The sequence below is a fragment of the Acartia tonsa genome, chromosome 14, assembly GCF_053477335.1.
Source record: "Acartia tonsa isolate MP-2025a chromosome 14, ASM5347733v1, whole genome shotgun sequence".
NCBI lineage: Eukaryota > Metazoa > Arthropoda > Copepoda > Calanoida > Acartiidae > Acartia > Acartia tonsa.
Genome location: NC_137273.1, coordinates 26875347 through 26896783, shown reverse-complemented (window position 1 = coordinate 26896783; position 21437 = coordinate 26875347). Strand labels below are relative to the sequence as shown.

The 21437-nt window shown below is 37.3% G+C and overlaps 1 protein-coding gene across 18 annotated transcripts in view; it reads left to right on the top strand.

Annotated features, from left to right (window-relative positions):
- The first annotated feature begins 727 nt into the window (after window positions 1-727).
- Window positions 728-21437, top strand: part of LOC145305650 (uncharacterized) — a 32355-nt gene continuing 11645 nt past the window's right edge. For 17 of the 18 annotated variants that reach the window (XR_013874662.1, XR_013874672.1, XR_013874660.1 and 14 more), the window contains exons 1-28: window positions 728-865; window positions 1428-1541; window positions 1727-1803; window positions 2582-2622; window positions 2964-3019; window positions 3342-3413; window positions 3627-3744; window positions 3952-4057; window positions 4453-4598; window positions 4757-4871; window positions 5106-5168; window positions 9428-9537; window positions 9903-10024; window positions 10325-10415; window positions 10746-10840; window positions 11256-11364; window positions 11869-11926; window positions 12434-12566; window positions 13302-13375; window positions 13917-14003; window positions 15212-15368; window positions 15929-15991; window positions 16941-17053; window positions 17660-17774; window positions 18176-18322; window positions 20349-20444; window positions 20940-21038; window positions 21260-21381. Coding sequence is in view for 3 of the 18 variants with exons in the window: in XM_080147357.1 (XP_080003483.1) it covers window positions 776-865; window positions 1428-1541; window positions 1727-1803; window positions 2582-2622; window positions 2964-3019; window positions 3342-3413; window positions 3627-3744; window positions 3952-4057; window positions 4453-4598; window positions 4757-4871; window positions 5106-5168; window positions 9428-9537; window positions 9903-10024; window positions 10325-10415; window positions 10746-10840; window positions 11256-11364; window positions 11869-11926; window positions 12434-12566; window positions 13302-13375; window positions 13917-14003; window positions 15212-15368; window positions 15929-15991; window positions 16941-17053; window positions 17660-17774; window positions 18176-18322; window positions 20349-20444; window positions 20940-21038; window positions 21260-21381 (2789 nt within the window). In the remaining 15 variants the exon portion in view is untranslated. Of the gene's footprint in view, window positions 866-1427; window positions 1542-1726; window positions 1804-2581; window positions 2623-2963; window positions 3020-3341; window positions 3414-3626; window positions 3745-3951; window positions 4058-4449; window positions 4599-4756; window positions 4872-5105; window positions 5169-9427; window positions 9538-9902; window positions 10025-10324; window positions 10416-10745; window positions 10841-11255; window positions 11365-11868; window positions 11927-12433; window positions 12567-13301; window positions 13376-13916; window positions 14004-15211; window positions 15369-15928; window positions 15992-16940; window positions 17054-17659; window positions 17775-18175; window positions 18323-20348; window positions 20445-20939; window positions 21039-21259; window positions 21382-21437 lie in introns of all 18 variants that reach the window. The other variant, XR_013874671.1, reaches the window with a different exon arrangement.

Sequence of the window (21437 nt, the reverse complement as noted above, 5' to 3'; positions counted from 1 at the left end):
TCTAAAATTAAAAACTTAGGTGCCAACATCTAAAAATGGTTTTAGCGCATTTTTCTTATGCCTTAAATCTTCTACCCTTTGCAAGAAAAAAATTGGATTTTCTGTAGTCGACTTTGGGGGGCCAGTACTTTCTCCCTGATTGAGATATGGCCTTCATGACTTTTATGTGTTCTAATACATGTCCCTAATAGTATCTGTTTTAGCTCTATATCTCAACTTTGAAGTGTTTAGCAGCCATTCTTGCAAAAGGTTGAATATTTGAGCATAAGAAAAATGCGCTAAAACCATATTTAGATGTTGACACCTAAGTTTTAAATTTTAGATTTTATTGAACTTTTTAAATAAAAACTGAAATATTTTTTGTTGTTCTATTAATTGCATTAAAAAACGAAGAAAATAAGCCATTAATCATTAAATTCTGATAACTTTAAGGGGGGTAAAATTGCTTTCGTAAAAGTTCTCATAAAAAAACACACTGTATATGGCTTTCCTGTGAAAATTATTAGGCATAATTATTTTTTACGATAAGAGCAGCCTTAAATATCTTTCTTTTTATAGCTTTAAAAACTCCATGCATTTTTAAACTATAGGTTAAAAATTTTGTTTTATTGGTTAGTTAGTTTGAACTAACCAATTATGATAATCAAAATAACTAAAACTTTGGGGGTACATGTTGAATTCCGTTAATATCTCCGGTTTTAATGAAAGCATATGAAAATTTCAGATGATAAATAAAAACTAAGATTACCAACTTTATAATTATCTCTGTTGAACCATGTCTCGCAACTACGGGAACCAGCCGCCGTACGGCGGCTCGGGGCAGCCGCCTTCCCATTATCAACTCCAGGCCGCTGGGTATCAGCAGGTAGATCTATATATAGAAAAGTAACTGGATGTTTGTGTGCCTTTCTCTATGTTATAAAAGATCTTGTAAACTGCTGGGACAATTTACCTCTACCCTCCAAAATAAAACTTTTTAATTACCTATCTAAAATTCTTTAAATTTTCATTATCATTGCTATAGTTTTAGCATGCTACTTTACAGGTCGCGTTATTAGATTTTTATGTTATTTGGATCCAAACTAACACATACCTAAATATTATTTAAATTAAGAACATACCTATATGCTTTCCTACATCACAATCAAATAAAATACATAGCATAATATTTTCTTGAAAAAACGCCATTTATCTCTAATTAGGTACCTAGGTATTAATAACAAATTGCGGCCTTTTTTTTAGATATTTCCATTACCTAAATAACTTTTAACTCAATTTGACTTTGTAATGCATGTTTTAGGACTATTTTTGATTCATATTTGATTATTAAGTATCTACAATTAACACCTGTTATATTTAGTTTAATCGCATATTTATAAATCTTTGAATGTTCATATGATAAATCTTTAAAATTTTATTTACATTAGATGGCACCTGGCGGCTACCTAACAGCTCCACCTGGCAGTCAAGGACTGATTCCCGGAGCCTTTATGGTGCCCGGGGTTCCAGTCTCCCAGTTCAATCAACAATCAGCTATGCAGGTTAATTTTTTGTTGTTGATTATTTTAGCCTTTTAGGTTTGGCTTTAAAAAGTTAGCTCCCTCCTACCCCCTTTTAAATTAGGTCGTTCTATTATATAGGTTTGCAGGTCAAAAACAAAGGAACAATCTACCTATTTTTATTACAATGCACATTCCATGAAACTAATCTTGCTTATTATCTTTAGAGTCTATTGCAAGGTCAGATGGGCTTCCAAACTCTGCATGGTTTGACTGCTGGCCCTCCTCCAGTACCTGTTTCTAGGTAACCAAAAGTTTTTTACCACACTGCTTCAGACCTACTGAATGTATAGAAAAATCTTCATCTGCTTAGTCATACGTGTGAGAACGAACAAAGAGTGCAGGCCGTAGGGGGTTCAATTATGCAAGTTGATGAAATCAATAACAACCAGCAACCGAATTACTATTTTTGATTTTTTCGTTTTAGTTTAGGGTGGTTTCTTTTAGCACCTAGTAATGACGATATTTTTTGTATATTCTATTGTGCTTGTTGGTTATACCTATATCTGAAACTTAAGGACCATCCCTCCTTTCAAGGTAGCCAAAGGTTTTAGATTTATAATTTATAGTTCACATGTCGTTTCAACTTCAAGTGTTAAACTTAAGTGTAGCACCCAGGGTTTCGGATCCGCATTGATTTTTTGCGGATCCGGATCCTCCAAATTTGGTCAGTGCGGATCCGGATCCGGATCCTATCGGATCCGGTTCCGGATCCTTGACAATAAAAATAAAATCACCAAACTTTTCAAAAAATATTTATTCTTTAATTCGAAGTCAAAAATACTTTTAATTTTCAAGTCTGACCCTAAACCTTAAAGATTGGCTCTCATCAAGAGAATGTCTGAGATTTTATATAAATTTAGGTAGATTTTTCCATTTTTTCCGCATTTTTTTTGAGTCCAAGGATCCGGATCCTTGGACTCGAAAATATGCGGATCCGGATCCGAAACCCTGGTAGCACCATTACCCAACCCAATTATCCTAAAAAGTTATCCTAATGCATAATAATGTTATGATTTTAGTGTCCACACTGGAGCTCTCCATGTTGGTACTACTTTATCAGGTAGGTATCTTTTTTCTATGCATTTTAGTTTTTACCTTTTCACCATACTTCGGAAACCTAAAAGTTTTACACCAGCTTTTTAAAGTGCTTAAATCCGTGCAATATTTAAACTAGTGTCGCGTTAATCTTTCATTTCAATAAGATATTTTAAGAAAACTAAAGCGGGCTTTAATATCTATTGCCGGTCGTTTCTTAAAGCTTCGATTGTCAATTTAGTTAAAGAGCTAGGAAAAAGATCTTTCTGGTAGTAATAGTAGAACTTTTACGTTTCCAGATTTTACCTAAATGTTACATGAATCCGTTCGCTATTAAAAGAACAGATTTTACGTAGTACATTTAAGGCCCACCACCTGGATCCAGTAATCTACTTATGCAACAAAGCCACCAATCTATGCAGGTTATAACTTTTCTTTCATGTTGATCAGAATCTCTAGAACGGCAATTAGGAATCTTTTAATCTTGTTCAGGAAAAAAAAATGTATGCTTAAAAACAAACTACCTACATTTCAATGGATATTAGGATTTTGTAATTGTTTTATTAGGGAATGCTTTTTTTATTTGTATATCTGGCCAAAAAGTTTAATATGCAAATACCCCTAGTGTTTACAGAACAGTTTATTAATGCACGTTTAAAAAGTTTTTAAGTATAGGTTTATAATGTAATAGCTTAAAATAAAGGCTTTAAAAATACAAAAATTATCATTTGATTTAATTTTCAGGGGTTGAGTTTGGGACCATCACCCACTCCTATGCAACTAAGTCAGCCCAGCCCTATGGGGGGAAGATCTCAGGTATGTTGCTTCCATTCAATGGTGTGCACTGGGTTTAGCTAGGGCGTTGCTACAAAAGACCTAATCCTACAAAAATCCAAGATGAAATATAACATAAATATAAAATGACATCATCCATATAAATCCTACCTAACCTAGCCTAACCCCTGCCTGGGGCCCTAACCCTGCGGGGCTATCCAATATTATTGATGAATAAATCTTTTGCCATTTTAGGGCGATGATAATTCGTGGGCTGGAAGCTCAGGCTCCACATGGAAAAGGGACTCAAACCAATGGGATAATGGAGCACACGCTTCTGAAGGATCTTCTTGGAACAACCAGAAGAGCCAAGGTACTTTTCGGTCATTTTGCTTGCATCCTTTTTGAAGTAAAACTTTTCTGATTCTATGATGGTTTTTTCCTTTATCTGTAAAGCATTTGGGCATCTAGGCTAACTGTAATGCGCGAGAAAATAACAGTCCCTGTTAATCTACCTCGTAGAGATACTTTCTTTAGTATTCATCTTCCTATCTATATGTCTAATGATCTATCTATCTAGGCACAGATTGGGCTACTAGCAGTGAGGCTAACTGGAATGCGCAAGAAAATAACAGTTCCTCTTCCTCCTGGAGGGGGTCTAGAGAAAATAGTTTCACAAATAACAGGATTGTTATTTTCACACATTACAAAATGTTCTCTTAATCGTTGACTTTGAGTTTAATTGAATTTTGATTTTACCAAATGAAAGTTAGAACACTTAGGACATTACACACAAAATTCAGACTTAAGAGATCAAGTTGAACATTAGGTAGGTATATACTATGTATATAATTTTGATATGAAAACTATTTCAAAGCTTTAAACAAACAGCTTCTTTTATATAAAAAAATAATTACAGGGACATAGCAATGGACGAAAAAATATTACTTCCTCGCCCTCCTCCTCAAATAAAGTGAAAATTCAGCCTTTGGTAGCGAATATTTTATCGTCATTATAGAAAAATTTCCCTATATTAAATATTAAAAAATTCAATTGAAAATAACATGAAAATAACAAATAGATATGGGGACAATAATCAATTCAAAGCCCCGCCACCCCCACGTGGAAACAGTGGCGGCGGGGGAGGAGATAGAAATAACCAACAATGGAAAGGAGGAAATAACAAGAATAATAACTCACAATGGGGCGCAGGAAATAGCTCTCAAGGTAAATTATTTTTCAGTTGAATGCTGAACTGAGAGTAATATCTGTCTTACCACTAATCAAACCTTATTTTTAATTGAAGACATTATTAGCTTTTAAATTTCAAATTCTAATATTAATATCTATTTGGTAATTACATTAGTAGATTCAAATCTATTTAGGTGACAGAGGAAGTTATGGTAGAAATTCTGGAGGACCTGGAGGATCATCTGGAGGCTCCAGGTGGAATCAATCACCTTCTCCCGCGGCCACAGCTGCCAGCTCTGCTGATCTTAGGTAGATATTAAGAACATGTTTGTCTGTTGGTTGTATTGTTCTAAATTTATGTAATGGGATGAGATACAACTGAAGAAATTATTGGGAATTTCAAGGGAAAGAAGTGAAGTATTAGAATTAAAGTTAGACAGTGATAAATCACCAAGAGAAAAACTATTTAAACCCCGATTTTTCTGTTCCGTTAAAACATTCGTATATAGAATCATATATTTTCATCTAATTAAAAATATTTAGTGATTTTGGAGATATGGGGGCGGCTGCCAAGAATTATGCCAGCAATGATAAGAAGAAAAAGGAATGTTCTTTTAATTTATTTAAGAATGTATTCAAAAGTGTTTCAGTGATAATGATAAAATTCTTTTAATAGCTGTTGTTGTTGTTTTGGCTGCTCATAGTCAGTTTCCGGTCCGGGTAGTCATCAGTGGGGTGAGGGGGGGGGGCGTGGGCTTATGGTGGGGGCTCTGGAGGGGGGCGTTGGAGGGGAGGAAGGCTGGTGAAACTTGGATGGGAGGAGAGGAAGGCAGCTACATGGGTGGGATTTTGCCAGAGGTCCATAGGAGTAAGATTTGTAGGATTATTTGGGCATGAAAAGAGGTGCTGGACTGTTTCTGGGGTAGGATTAACAGGACAGGATGGGCAGTTGGGGGTAAGAGAAGCGTTGATGGAATGGAGGTAGCTTTGGAGTTTAGGACAATAGTTGGATCTTAATTGGGAGAGGATGGTTCTGTAGTGCCTGGGGAGTTGGATTTCGGAGGGGTTGATGTCAGGGGGAGCTTGATTAAGGACAGGATTAGGGGGGTAAGAATTTATGGCTTGGGTGACAGCTGAGGTGTGGAGTCTGGAGATTGTGGATTTGTAGTTTGTGGGAAGGAGGGTGTTGTCGGGGGAAAGAAAAGGTTGGAGAGTAGGAAGGAACATGGATTGAAGGGTGGATTTTTTGGATCTAGGGCCAGGGGGGGTTGTGACGTTGTGAAAGGATGGGTGGGAGGGGCGGAGGGAGGAGGCCAGGTATTGGGAACAAAGAAGGGAAAGGTGGTTCCGTACTGGTAGGATTTTGGTTTCTTGGTGGAGGTGGCTGATGGGAGATTTTTTAGTGGAACCAGTACAGATGCGGAGGGCTTGGTTTTGGAGGACTTGGAGTTTGTCAATGTTGTTTTTGGAGGTGTTAGGGAACCAAACAGGACAGGCATAGGTGGTGATGGGGCGGAGGAGGGTGTTGTAGGTGGTGAGGAGAGTCTCCTTCTGGTGGCCCCATTTGGTGCCAGCCAGACATTTGAGGATTCTAAGGCGGGAGGAAATTTTTGAGGAAATGGTGGAGACATGGGAACTGAAATTGAAAAAGGTGTCAAAGGTAACTCCAAGGATTTTAGGGGTTTTCTCAAGGGGAAGGGTGGAGCCGTTGATTTGGACTTGAGGATGGAGGTTGGATTGGTGCTTGCGGTCAGAAGTGAAGAGGGTGACAGTGGATTTGTTGGGAGCTATGGAGAGGCCGTTGGTGGAGGCCCAGTCAGCGATTGAGGAGAGGTGGGAGTTGATGGATTCAACTGACTGGGGGATGTTAGGGGAGGAGTGGAAGGAGTTAAGGTCATCGGCATAGGAGGAGGTGTGGGCAGGGGGAATGTGGGGGGCATCTGCTATGTAGAAGTTGAAGAGGACTGGGGAGATAACAGAGCCTTGGGGGACGCCAGTGTGGACAATTTTAGGAGAGGCATTGGTGTTTTGATAGGAACAGAAAGCCATCCTGCCACGCAAGTAGCAGGATAGCCATCTAATGATGTTGGGATGAAGGTTGGAGGAGGAGATTTTTTGGAGAAGGAGGTGGATGGGAATGCAGTCAAATGCTTTGGAAAGGTCGATGGAGGCAACAGTTGTGCGGCTGGGGGGGAGGTTTTGATTGAAGCCATTGGCAATGGTGGTGGAGAGGTTGAGGAGGGAGGAGGTGGTGGAGTGGAGGGGTTTAAAGCCGTGTTGTGAGGGGTGGGTGGAGAGGGATTGTTTAAGGTAGGGGAGGAGTAGGCGTTCAAGGACTTTTGCTGCAGGACAGAGGAGGGAGATTGGGCGGTAGGAGGTGGAAAGGTCAGGGGGTTTACCAGGTTTGAGGAGGGCAATGATTTTGGATAGTTTCCAAATGGCAGGGATGTTGGCAGCGGAGATGGAGAGGTTGAAAAGTTTAGTGAGGTAGGAGATGCCATTTGGACCAAGGTGTTTAAGGTGAAGGATGTTAAGGTTGTCGGGGCCAAGTGCAGAGGAATTGGAGGAATTTTTAATTGCTTCAAGGACAAGGGCAGGGGTAAAAGGTTGGAAGTTTCTGTTGAGGTGGTTGCGGCGGCGGATTTTACGGATAATTTTTCTGGAGAAAGGGTTGGAAGTATGACGGGAGACAGAGGTGAATTGACTGGTGAAGGATTCGGCAATGTGGAGGTGGGAGGTGTGGACTTTGTTGTTGTTGAAGGAAATGGGTTGGTTGGAGGGAGGGGAGTTGTTTTTGCCGGAAAGGGACTTGAGGAGGGACCAGAATTTGGAAGGATTTGTTCTATGGTCGGATTTGGAAAGGGTTTCTTGCCATTTTTTGTTGGAATGTTGGTTTACTATTGAGGAGATTTGGTCATTAAGGATTTGAATTTGAGGATCATGGGGGTTGGTTTCTCTTAAGGAGTCTCTTTGCTGGATAAGGGTTTAGCAGACTGTGGGAGGGTAGGGTTGGAATTTTTGATGAAGCCAGCAGGAACAGTGTGTTTGGAGGCAGTTTGGAGGATTTGGCGGAAAGTGGCTTCACCTTGGGAGCAGGAGGAAGGGTCAGGAAGGTCTTCAAAAAGGGTTTCAGTTTCTAGGGTAAAGGTGTCCCAGTCTGCTTTATGGAAGTTGTGGAAGGTTTTGACAGGGCGGGGGGTTCTGGTGATTTCGGGAATGGAGAGGAGAATGGGAAGGTGATCAGAACGGAGGGTGGTAAGGGTGTGCCAGGAGAAATCAAGGGCAAGGTGGGCAGAGCATAAGGAAAGGTCAGGGGAGGTAGGTTGGCCATTGGGGGGAAGGCGGGTAGGGGAATCCTCGTTGAGGAGGCAAAGGCTGCTCTCATTGAGAGCTTCCAGCAGAGCCTCCCCACGATTCATGGCAGATTGGTCAAGGGTAATGGAGTTCCAGGCAGGGTTGTGGGCATTGAAGTCACCGACTAGGATAAGGTCATTTGGATTTTCAAAAAGGAGGTTAAAGTCAGGGGTGTATTGTGGGGGGCAGGAGGAGTGTGGGGGGAGGTAAAGGTTGATGATTTGTAGAGGGGAGCCATTGCGGGAAATTTGGATGCCATCAACCTCAAGGGGGCCATTGGAGAGGTGGTTGAGGTTAAGGTGTGTGAAGGGGATGTCTTCGGCAATGAGGAAGGCTATTCCTCCACCAGGTCGGTCTTGTCGATCCTTCCTGATGAAGTTATAGCCAGGGAGGGGTTTAGGATTGGATTTGCAGGAGAGTTTAGTTTCTTGGAGGCAGGTAATTGGGATGTTAAGGGTTGAAATATTGTGGAGTTCATCTTGGGTGGTAAGGAGACCGTTACAGTTGAATTGGAGGATGAAAGGTTTACCAGGAGGTTTGCGGGGGGCAGGGGTGGGGGGAGGAGGGGGCGGGGGTGATTGTGGGTGTGGTGGTGATGGAGGTGCTGTTGGGGAAGGTGGGGGAGACGGGGAGTTGGGTGTGGAGGGTGAGGGAGGGGGGGAATTTTGGGGGGAACAGGAGGGGCATATCCAGAAGGGGGAGTAGTGGGTGGAGGATGGAAGGAGGGAGCATTTGGGGTGGACCCATTGGAGGCAGGAGTTACATTGGAAGGAGCCAGTGGATTTTGTAACACCTAAGGAACAGATAGGGCATGGAAATTTGGGGCCACGGGATTTAGGTGGGGGTGTTGATTGTTGGGGGGAAATGGGTGAGAAGGGGGTAGGGGAGGCAGAGATGCAGGGTGGACAGGACCAGTTAGAATTGTATTCGGATTTGGATGAGAGGAGGGAACATTTGGGATGAACCCAAAGTTGGCAGGAGTTACAGAGGAAGGCACCAGAGGAGCGGGTTATGTTGCGGGAGCAGGTAGAGCAAGGGTATTTGGGACCAGGATTTGGATGGATGTCGCCAGAGAGGATGAGGGGAGGAGGGGGGGTGATGTTGGATGTGGTTATGGAGGGTTGGAGTTGAAAGGCCTCCAAGGCCTCCAGAGCTGACAGGGGCTGACTTAAAAGCCCTTTAGGCCAGCCCCGTGGGGGAAACCCGGACGGGAGACATGGCTGTCAGAACAGGTGGTTTGGTGCAGGTTTGCCCGGGGGTGTACATCTTCTTCTCCTCCTCCCCGGATAGGTCCACTGCGGAAAAGCTTGCACCCTCGGACCTAAAAAATATAAATATAATAGAGACGCCTACATTTCATGAAGGTTAATTATAAAATGTTACTTAGGAATTTATTGAAAGTCTGATATATCTTTCAATTACATAACCATTTCTGGTCTTTGAAATAATCATCAAGTCTTTGGCCATTGTAATACCCAATATATATGGTTTATAAGAACAATGGAACAGGACTGGGGTGGAGAAGGGGATGATGAGGCCCGGGAACCAAGACCTGAAGATCATAATAGATATAGGAATACACATGGTCTTACTGTTATGGATAGGGCTGCACAATATGCAGGTAGATAGACACTATACAAAACTTAGATAACCAAGAAATATACAATTAATCATTTATTTATTCCTTAATTGATTAGGTATTTATTTGATACTTATGCCCCTCGAGGCACTTAGTAGGAGGGTAAGGGGGGGGGGGGGGCAATTCGACTATTAACTTCAATTACAACTTTAAAAAAGAAAAATGTTAAAAATAGGGGGGTGATTTCTCTTGGGAGGATGCAGGTAACCTTTCTTAAAATAGCCATATACTTTCTCTTGGACCTATAGGATGATGTAAAGGTGAAAAGCAAACACAGAGAAACATTCTGGTACTTTTAGATGTAGATAATAAAATCTTCTATCTGAAATCATCCATTACTTTTTAAGGCCGGAACCCGGTGAGTTCAGTGCCCGATCCTTATGAAAGATTTGAGGATTTTCCTGGCATCACTCAGTCCCAGCTCAATTCTTTCTATCAAGCAGGCTTCCAAGCACCTACTCCTATTCAGGTAGGACTATTAAAAGTTTTTATGCATTGGAATGCGATACAAACTAGGTATTTTATAGAAATATTGTGCAATGCAGCGATTCTTTCACTCAAAAAGCATATCGATTACTGAAATATAAGTTTTAAATAAGATTAAATATGGTGAAGTGGTTGCTTGACCCCTGCGGGGTTCTCTAACTTTCCGGGGCTTCTAGTATCCAAAATACTCTAACCTAACCTGAGCTAATCCTGTAATATGACGGACTAAAAATTGCCATCTTACTAATTGAAATATCTTGTTCTAACTTGATATGTTATTTAGGCACAATCCTGGCCAATTGCTATGCAGGACCGAGACCTTATTTCCATTGCCAAGACTGGTTCTGGCAAAACGTTGGCCTTCTTGTTGCCAGGTTAGTTTGGCTTGGAATAAAGGTGATCAAAATTCTCCAAACAATTCTATTTAAGATCTTGGGTTTTTATTTACTCTACATTAATCGGTAACGCTTATTCAGTTCAAATTTTTCAATTAATTTACAGAAATGTGTTTAATTTCATGGAGTAAGTACATCAATCTATTTTCCAATTATCTTGGGACTTTGTACCTATTTAGTGAGATAAGATGGCAAAAAATATCCTAAAACCACTCCAAGGCTTAAATCTAAACCTGAAACCATCCCGAGTGAAGCTCAGTGTTAATTCAGATTAGTAGAGTATCAAACAATGCATAATAATTTTGTAAGGTTTCAAGAAGATGGACGCAAGTGGTCGCGGTAGAGCTGGAGTTATTAACTGTTTAGTACTGGCGCCTACCAGAGAACTGGCCACCCAAATCCAGGTATAGTTTTTATCATGCCTTTTTGCTAATTGCCCTTGATATGGCCTTTGGGACTTTCAAAACAGTAGTCTCTAAAAAGGTTTGTCTAAGGCTCCATCACACTTTGGGGGCAGATACAAGAATTTCTAAGACCCTTTATAATCAATTGAGTTAGATACTTAATAACTATGGTATGGTTAGTCTACGTTCCTTTGAGGGTTTCCTTGCTCAACAAGTTAATTTGTGTAAAAGCATCAATTTCTTTTTCTAGGGTCAAGCTCTTCTCCAACAAAATATATAATATGAGAACCTTTCCGCGTCCCCATAAAGTGTACCTACATAAATTATAGAACTCAATTGATCTAAGGAATAATGAATTATTTTGGAACAAACAGACATCCACATAGACATCCTATTATTCTACTAATATATTTAGGAAGAGGCAGAGAAATACAGCGAGGGCGCAGGTTACCGTTGTGCCGTAGCTTATGGCGGGGCTGGCAAACGAGATCAGATGAGGGCTATTCAAGGGTGCTCTGTTTTAGGTAGGTTGTTAAATTCTGTTACTTCTAAACACGTTCTGACATTATTAACTTAAATAAAATAAGGTTTCAAGATTGATTTGTGATGGTTTTAATGGAAATAATAGTGTGATTGTGCAATCTATTCCACTAATAATTTTGATTTACATAATAATTATTTTCGTCCATTGACCTTGCCCTATCCTATGTATATTCTTCCAAAGGGAGGGGGGGGGGGAGAGAGATAAAAAATCCGTGGGAGGGGGAAATAAAGTAAAAATAAAAAAATATGAATCTTGTTAAGCATAAACACCCCTGCCTAAGATTCCTGTTAATAATCCAACTTCTACCCCTAGTCGGTAATGAGATCACTACTCACCCCCCCTCATTTTCCATTTTTAAAATAAAAACTATTTTATTTATAATCTTTTACACTCTATGGTTAATTATTTTTTTTATTCAAAACTTCGCTTTAGTCAAAACGACATTTTTTCAATATTAAATTTATTAACAAATATTTTAATTTAGTTGCTACACCTGGAAGATTGTTAGATTTTCTGGAAGGTGGACAAGTTGATTTATCCAAGTAAGATTAAATATTATTTTTAATTTAAATGCCAAAAAAAGGAGGGACTAGCAGAAGTTTAATTGCTTCAAAAAAGAGCCTTGGCTAAAAAAATAGTTTTTGCCTTTTAAAGTTAGTATTTTTAGACAAAAATGTGCAATCAAAGGGTTGGTTGCCTGCTGAGTGGAAAGTAGTAACTAAGGCAAAAGATTAGAAGAAGATAGAATAAAATGCTGTAAATGTCAAAGCGATCGTTATAGCCCCACTGTATAATACTAAATTGTTATTTTTTTTCCACGGATATAAAAATGTAAAATTATAAGAATAAAACCAATTTTGTTAGCCTCGAGATGCTGAAGGCATGGGCTAACAGACCTGGTTTAATATCATGATTTTTCCGTTTTATAGTCGTAGAAAACTGGATACATTACGATTCGATAAATGATTTTACAGTATGGCTTAGAACCGATTCTAATTCAGCGGATATTAATCGGTTTCGAGGCCATACTGGAAATATATTATTTTTAGCGTTTTTTACCTGGTTATGGACGAAGCAGATAGAATGTTGGACATGGGATTCGAGCCCCAGATTCGTGACATCCTGAAGAAAGTGCCGAGAAAGAGACAAACCCTCATGTTCTCAGCCACCTGGCCACAGGAGGTAATTCAAAGTTTTCAGTTAATTGATTTAGATAGAAATAATATTTACCTAATCTTCAGATGGATGACAACATTCTTTAGTAGTTCAGCATTCTTATCGTAAAGAAATGAAAACTATCCCTACCCCTTATTTTTTTTTTTTTTTTAAATAAAGTGTTTAGGTTTCTTCTTAACAGGGCACTTAAAGAAAAATGCCGAAAAATTGAGTTTTTTACTTGCACAAGGTTATCCGGAGTAAAAAGTAGGGTTGGCAATCCGGATCTGGAATCCGGAATCCGCCCAATTTTTGTGCCAATTTTGGAATCCGAATCCGGATCCGGAATCCGTTTTTTTAATAGCGGATTCTGGATTCTTAATTGGTAGGCTAAAATTAGCGTCTTGAGTTTTTTCTTTCAACTGCCTCTTTTTGAAGGCAAAGATTATCATCATTACATATACAATCTTTTAAAATCTGGTTCGATTATCAAAAGTGAATTATAGAGAACACCAAGAACATTAATTTTTAGGACATATGCAGCACTTAATTTTTGAAATTAAAAAAAATCCTTTTAAAATACTGCTAGAATCCGGAATCCGAATCCGGAATCCGCCATTTTTTTTGACGGATTCTTTTAAGAATCCGGAATCCGAGTCCGGCCCAAAAATTTGACGGATTGCCATCACTAGTAAAAAGATTCACTTCCTGTAAAAAAACGACAAAAAAGGAAATAATTTATATTTAATTTTGTTGTGTTAGGTTCGAAGACTAGCAGGAGAGTTTTTGTATCAGCCTGTCCACATCCAAATGGGTAAACCTGAAGAAGGCCTCAGGTAGGATTATTGGTGGGCAGTTAAAGGTCGTCTTTACTACGAAGCGTTGCGCACCAAAATTGCGAGAAAAATCTGCTGAAATTAGCAAATATTTTCGAATAAATTCAGTTTTTGGTTACAGCTGTATTATTTCCTTATTCAAGTAGACATTAGACGCCAGTATTTCAATAGGTACCTAGTCTCCTTTTATTTTTGTTTTCGCTTAATTTTTAAACCACGTTAAGGAACATGTTTTTATCTAGCAAAAATAGATATAATTTGGTGCCTTGATAGCGATAGTACTATTGGTTCTTTACTAGTGACTTCGCAAGAACAGCTGAAGGGTGATGCCCCTTATTAGTTGAAAAAAAATAAACTATTTTTTTGGGGTAGAAAATGACTTAATCACCACAGCGTTAGAAGGAATAGTATGAATTCCCAGAGAAGTACAACCTCGTCGATTCAGCGGCTGCCGAGATTTTAAGCTTGAGATAGACGGACAGATAGTCATCCTACTACTTACTTTGTATAATAGATATTAAATTTTAATATCTTGTTGCAGGGCAAATGAGGATGTTACCCAGCATTTGATACTGCTGAGATCCGGGGAGGATAAGGACAATGAACTTCTCACTCTTTTTAGACAAAGGTAAGCAGGGATTTTGAGGGATAAGGCAATGGAAAAAAATTAATACATATAATCTTCAATTTTGAGAAACAATAATACCACTTATGTAGTTATCTAAATTCAATTAAAGTGCACACAAAAATCTCATTCAGTGATCAATATGGGGTTTGATGTTTCATTTATTAAAAGAGGACTATCCACGAACAAGAGCAAGTGATTTTATCCTTTTAAGCACCTTCCAAAATTGATCCGTATTATTTTTTTAGTGAACTAGCGGCTTCGCCCCTAGCCTCTAGGGGCTTTGCCCCAAGAGGTGATAAAAAAAATTAATATTTATTGTTTTTAGTGAGAGAATGTTGCTATTCTTTCATTCAAAATAAATGCTGGAATAAAAAATATTTTTTACCAAAGGACCTAGGAAATCTTCAGCAAATATAAAAAAAAAAAAAAAAAATGGGGGGGGGATTTTTTTGTTTTTGGGGGGTTGGGGGTGTCCCACCCCCCAAGAAAATAGCTTAAAACCACCACAGGACCAATAGGTATATACCCTGAAGAGTAGAATCCGATCGGTTCAGTGGTTACCGAGATCTTAAGGGACAGACAGACAGACGGACGGACAGACGGTCAGACGGACAGACGGACAGACAGACATCGTTCTACTTTGTATTATAGATATACTGGGTTTATTTTAAATATTTGGTTTAACGACTAAAAAGTTATGCTTCACCATGGTTTCATATGAAAAAACTTTAAAATGTAAAGCATTTTAAGATACAATATCATCTACTGCTTTGTTGAGTTCAAAGGACAAAATTAAATAAAAGCATTAAATGCTGTAAATTGCAAAAGTACATTAATTAAAGTTTAAACTGTTTAAAATATTACAAGCTATCAACCCTTTTTATAAACATACATTTTTAATCCAAATGAAATATTTTTGTGTCAAAGCTTTTAAACAACAGTTTGAACTCATCAAAACATTTGACGAATTTGCACCAAACTATATTTAACATTTCAAAGTATTTTTCATATAAAACCATGGTGAAACCTAACTTTTTAGTCGATAAACCAAATAATAAACATGAACCTAGTATATTTACTAAAAAAATGCCAAGGATCAATGCTGGAAGGTGCTTAGAATCACTTGCTCTTGTTCGTGGATAGTCCCCTTTACCTATAAATATTCTTAGTACTCGTAGAATGTATAAAATAAAATGATTTTTATTTAGGTTTAACTCAAATCAGCATTTAGTGCTTGTATTTGTGGCCCGTAAGAACACATGTGACTTTGTGGCTAATATGTTAAACAGACAAGGAATCAGGGCCAGCGCGATGCACAGTGATAGGACTCAAGAATATAGAGAGAAGACACTGGCTAATTTTAAGGTAGGTTCTATAATATGCATGAAATATTTAGTAGGAAAGATAGATAGAAATTCAGATAGATAATTCAGAGAATTAGATAGACAACGAGTTCCAGTGCAATACACAGTGATATGACCCAAGAATAGGTAGAGAGAAGACATTGGCGAATTTTACGGTAGCTTTGATTCCTTTGGATATAGATACTAGTATATAACAAAAATAATGGGTTGTTGCCAGGGATATAAAAGGACTAATGACCGATTTATTGAAGTACAGCCCCAATGATGACGCACAAAATTACCCCTTATGTATATTATAATTAGTGGTTGAAACGTTTGGACATTCAACTTAATGATACAGCCAATTAAATTCAATAAATCAGTCCCCAAAGTTATACAGTCAACTTATAAAAAACCAAATCATAAAATTTTGGGAACTTGTCTAATAAACAGCCCAATATCCTCTCCCACCCTGGTTGTTGTAAAGTAGATATCTCATATGCAGTTTTGGATTATGCCTTACAATTAAAGGAAGACTGTGTTGCATCTAATTTTTCCACCAGTCAAAAACTATCTGTTTAGGATGGACGTTGCAATGTTATGGTTGCTACAGATGTTGCTTCACGTGGTCTTGATGTCAAAGGAAAATTTTACAAACAATATACCTAACACTATAAAAATTAATAAAATAATAGATGCTTTTTCCTAGATTGTCAGTAATTCGTTGAACTTTAGAAGAAATTCCTAGCATTGGTAGATTTTTGACAACTGACAATCCAATTTCTAAGCTATATATTTCGTGTTTCTGTGGTTTTTAAAAGCAAAGCTTTTCTATAATTAGGGTCGGTCCGTACGTCCGTCCGTAACGGATAGCTTTTTTCGTTAATTTAGGCATGTTAGAATTGTCCTTTCGATTTCAAATTTTGCATGATGATTCCTTTAGTAGTTAGGTACGATTTAGAAAGCGTAGCTTCTCTATAATCATTACCAAAATTTCCGTACGTCCATTTTTAACTTGTTGATTTTTTCACTTTTTTAACAACTAATTTTTATGTGATCTAATCATCCGATTGGTCTGATTTTTGGTATATTGATTCCTGGGACAACAAAGTATAATGTTATAAGTGAAGCAACTCTATAATCAAGTCCTAAATATGTAAGTATGTCATTGTCCATAAACATTATCCTGTATAAAGCAATTTTTCAACAAATTTACTTAAAGATTTGCTTTGACTCTTATACATTTATATTCTGATTATTTAGTTCTGACACTATGTAAGTGTTCATGTCCGTTTGTCCTACCGTTTCAGTGCTTCGCTTTTATAGATGTTGTCATCCTTGTTGACTAATGGATGTTGTGATGTCATTATGAAATACGAGCGGCTACGCCCCTAGAGGCTTCACTTTAAAATGTTATCTACTCCAGAGTCGATTTCTCCATCCCCTAAATAGTTATAATCAGTACATATGAGAAGCTACAATGTAACAGAGAACCATATCGGTTCAGTATTTAGCGATATCCTGTGAAAAACACACAGACACAGATCCTGTTACTTTTATACAAGTATGATTGTAAAATATTAACAAAACAGGAGTAAGTGCTGTAATAAACTATGATCTTGCCAACAATACTGAAGATTATGTCCACAGGATTGGTAGGACAGGCAGGGCTGGCTGCAAGGGAGAATCTTTCACCTTCTTGACCAGGTAATGAGATGTTGTTGTTCTTGTTGAAAGTTGAATAGATGGATAGTAGTTAAAACTAGGATGAATACATCCATGATTAGCGAAGTCCAAAAGGGTTTATGTCTGTTAAAGCATTACCGACAGACAGACGAACAAATCAATGTAATAGACTGTATGCTCATATGTCATACTAATCTTCACTGAATATTTCAGCTGTCTGTCTTCAATATATATAGAGATGTATAGGTGGTTGTATGAATAATAGTTGAATTTAGGGGCCCATTATGACCGAATCTATGACAAGGTTGTTGTTGTTGTTGTAGCCATGATTATTTGAAGTTAGGACTCAGATGCACACGGAGAGTGGAAGTCTTCGTGTCTATGACAAGGTGCATCCATGGATGATAGTCAGTTAGTTAAGTAAAAAGACTGATGTTTGGATAAGTTTATTAATATATGACATTATAACATTTTCAGTAATTTAATGTTCAATTATTTAGTATACATTTGAAGTTATTTGTGTGTTATGTTTTCATATGTGACTAGGAATTTGACTGTCTATCATGGACGGAAAAACTACTCTGATAAGAAACGGAAATTATCACATCAAATTATTTGTCTACCTAGGAGCGGAGAGGATATATGGAAAGCAATGGGAATAGTGGAAGTAATGCAGAAGACGCACCAGTACATCCCTCCAGAAGTTCAGGAACTGGTTGACCGCCAGCTAGAGAGACAACAGGTAATGTTATGGATACCTGCCATACTAAAAGTTGACGGTTAGTTCCCATGAGTAAAGTTAGCTGTGGCCTTAATATGTAGCCTTTTCCTTGCGTATCTGTAAAAGTTAATATACATGCCAGATTCCATCAACTAGAAATCCAACATTTAACCTATAGAATAATCAGCGGATTACCAACTTACCGGGGAAATGGGAGGGCAGCAGAAATCTTACATTTTAAAACTAATCTAACAGAATCTTGTGTTTAGGTACCTAATTGTCCTTAAAAATTCTTGCTATTTTTATCATTTAGAAGCTAAAAAATAGAATGAAATTCAAATCTTTATAATCTATTGTCTAGCTATCTTAAATATTTCTTTTAAAGTATATAATATTAAAATTATAAATATATAAAAAATAAGGTGAATAAAGAAAGGCGGATGGCTGAAAACGAGCAGTTCCAGAAGGTTCTAATGGTAGCGGAGAAGCCAAGTGTCGCCAAGATGATTGCGGAACATTTGTCTGGCGGAAGGTTCCGCACCCGCAAGGGTCAGTCCCGCGCTAATCAGGAAAGTGGTTAACTTCACAAATAAATAACACGCCTGCGTTTTTATATCTTTTCAGGATTTAGTTTTAACCTTTTCCACCAAGGGGGGGGGGGAGGGTTTAATGCAACCATCTCGTAATCAATGTATAAATGGCACTTAGAATTCGAATTTCGATCTGAAATGTTGCATGAGTAATCCTTGGTAGGTCTATTTTCCCTAAATCGAACAAAAAGTTGGAAAAGTAACGGCTAACGGCTGGCAGCTCAGCCGTTTAGCCATTTTTTGGCTTTTTTCTATGGAAATAAATCACGAAACCTATTTCGACATATTACTCTTTGCTGCTCCAAAACGTTTTCAAACGATTCTAGCCGGTAGTTGCTGGTATTAGAAATCTAAAAAAATACTTTTTGTATCATTTCACATGATTTAAAGCAAAAATGTGTTTTAAAGTGTTGATTTCTACGTAATTTATGACAGATTTGCCCAAAAAATAGCCAAAAAACGGCTAAACGGCTGAGCCGTTAGCCGTTACTTTTTCAACTTTTTGTTCGATTTAGGGAAAATAGACCTACCAAGGATTACTCATGCAAAATTTCAGATCGAAATTCGAATTCTAAGTGCCATTTAAACGTTGATTACGAGATGGTTGCATTAACCCCCCCCCCCCTCCCCTTATAACTTTTTTTATGCTTTTTCGTCGTTTTTATGGCTCTAAACGCATTTGAACAAAGATTTGTCTCTGTTTCTGTCACAATTAAAAAAGCATTTATTCAGTGACAGATTCTAATTTCTTTAATTTCTAAGTTATTGATTTTATGTTCTTGTGAATATATCATTTAATACTTATATTTGCGATTACTTTTATTTAATGAAATCTTCCAATTTTTAACATTTACAAAACGGCCTGCTGTATTGCATCAAGATCCATGACAGATCTTTATAGGAAATAAATGTCTATAAATGAGCTCAAGTTTTCCAAAGGTCACATGTTAAAAACTCCTACTGGTTCAATAATCAATAATAAACTCTCAATGACCAGAATGATAAGACCCATTATTTTACTCTATGAGGAATAAATTAAATTTTTTATTTCATGTTGCTATTCAGATTATATTGAAGTATTAAATTTCTATTCATAAAATAGAAAATTTAAGTTTATAATATAGTAAATCAAGGAAAACTAAATTTTAATGTAATATGATACTAGCGACGCGCCCGAATGTGTTCAGATATTAAACTAAAATTTAACATTTAGCTAAATAGTTTAACCCTTTCAGGACGATAATTTTAAACAAAAAACATTAGGATACTAAAATATTTTAAAGAAAGAGAGACAAAATTATAAATACGGTTTTAAATAAAAATAATGAAATTAAAATAAAGACGGAAGAAAAGGGAAGTGAGAGAGAGGGACATTAAATCTTTAAAAAATGATGAATAAACGAAACTATAAAAGTCGTAGTAATCTTTATGAGTAACTTGATTTGTAGTACGGTTCGGAGAGAGAGAGAGAGATTGAGGGATAGGTCAATGGAAGAAATAAGATTAATAGTCGGGGATAGGTCAATGGAAGAAATAAGATTAATAGTCGGGGATAGGTCAATGGAAGAAAAATGATTAATGGTCGGGGATAGGTCAATGGAAGAAAAAAAGTTAATAGTCGGGGATAGGTCAATAGAAGAAAAAAAGTTAATAGTCGGGGATAGGTCAATGGAAGAAAAAGTTAATAGTCGGGGATAGGTAAATAGAAGAAAAAAAGTTAATAGTCGGGGATAGGTCAATAGAAGAAAAAAAGTTAATAGTCGGGGATAGGTCAATGGAAGAAAAATGATTAACATTCGGGGATAGGTCAATGGAAAAAAAGTTAATAGTCGGGGATAGGTCAATGGAAGAATAGGGTTAATATTCAGAAGTGAGATAACGTAGAATATAATTTTTTAGGTGGTGCCTGCACCACCGATTTACTAGTCAATTTATATTGTTAAAGGTTTTTATGTCTTTCTTTAGTTACATAATGATTAATTAGTTAATCCACAAAAATTAACAGATTTTTGAGTTCATCAAGTATTTTGGACCTTGCAAGCAAAGATGCAAAATTATGGTGACAAGTGTTGTGGGTCATATCTATGGTCTCAACTTTGAGGTGAGGTTTTTATTAGCAGGTATACCATAAGTTATTTCTAACTAGGGAGTCAAGGGATAAGACAATAAATGATGAATTAATAAACAAAATTACTCTTTCTGTAGAAAAGAATTATCTGTTAATAAGTTTGGACACTACTATTTTGAAACCAACCAATCACGAGCTTAGAAAAGTACCGATAGTTTTTGAACCTCTGAATAAGATGAAAGCGGCTTAAATCTTTGGCTAACTGTATAATTTAAAGTACAATGTCCTCTCTCTAAATAAATAAATAAATAACTAATAAAAATGGAATAATATTTGGGGTTATACTTAAAGTGCCTCAAAAAGTCTATAATCTCAAGTTAATTGTGCAGAAAAATCCTACCTATTAAAATATAATTTTCTAGATGGTCATAATAAAAGCATAACAAATAGCATATTTTTTTAATTTCAAGCCAAGCCATACATACATTAATGAAATTTTAAAATTTTAAAACATATTCTTACTTTTAGGATGGTCGAGTTCGAGACCTGGCACACCTATTCTCTGCCAAGTGTAAAAAGATTGTTGAGGACACAACTAAGAAACTGAGGATTGTGGAACATTTACAGGTTTCTTAGCTAATAATATTATTGTTGTATTCTAAAGTATAGGGACCAGACAAGGACGTCCAAGCTTATTTTGAAGAGGGTATAATAAGGGGTTTCCAAAGATTTGACGTCTATGGGATGAGATAAGTATTAGCTCTACCTCTTTCTAAAATGGAAAAATGATTTTAATCAAGAGTAAAATAAAAAACATAAATCATACTAACAGATAATTATTTGTTAAGGAGCTAGCAGCTGAATCTGACTACCTAGCTCTGTGGCTTGACTGCGATAGAGAGGGAGAAAATATTGGCTTTGAAGTTATCTCACTCTGCAATGAATTCATCACTTATGATAATGTTTACAGGAATAATAACCATAGTTTTATCTTAATATTCAAAGTTTATACAATGCGCCTAAATA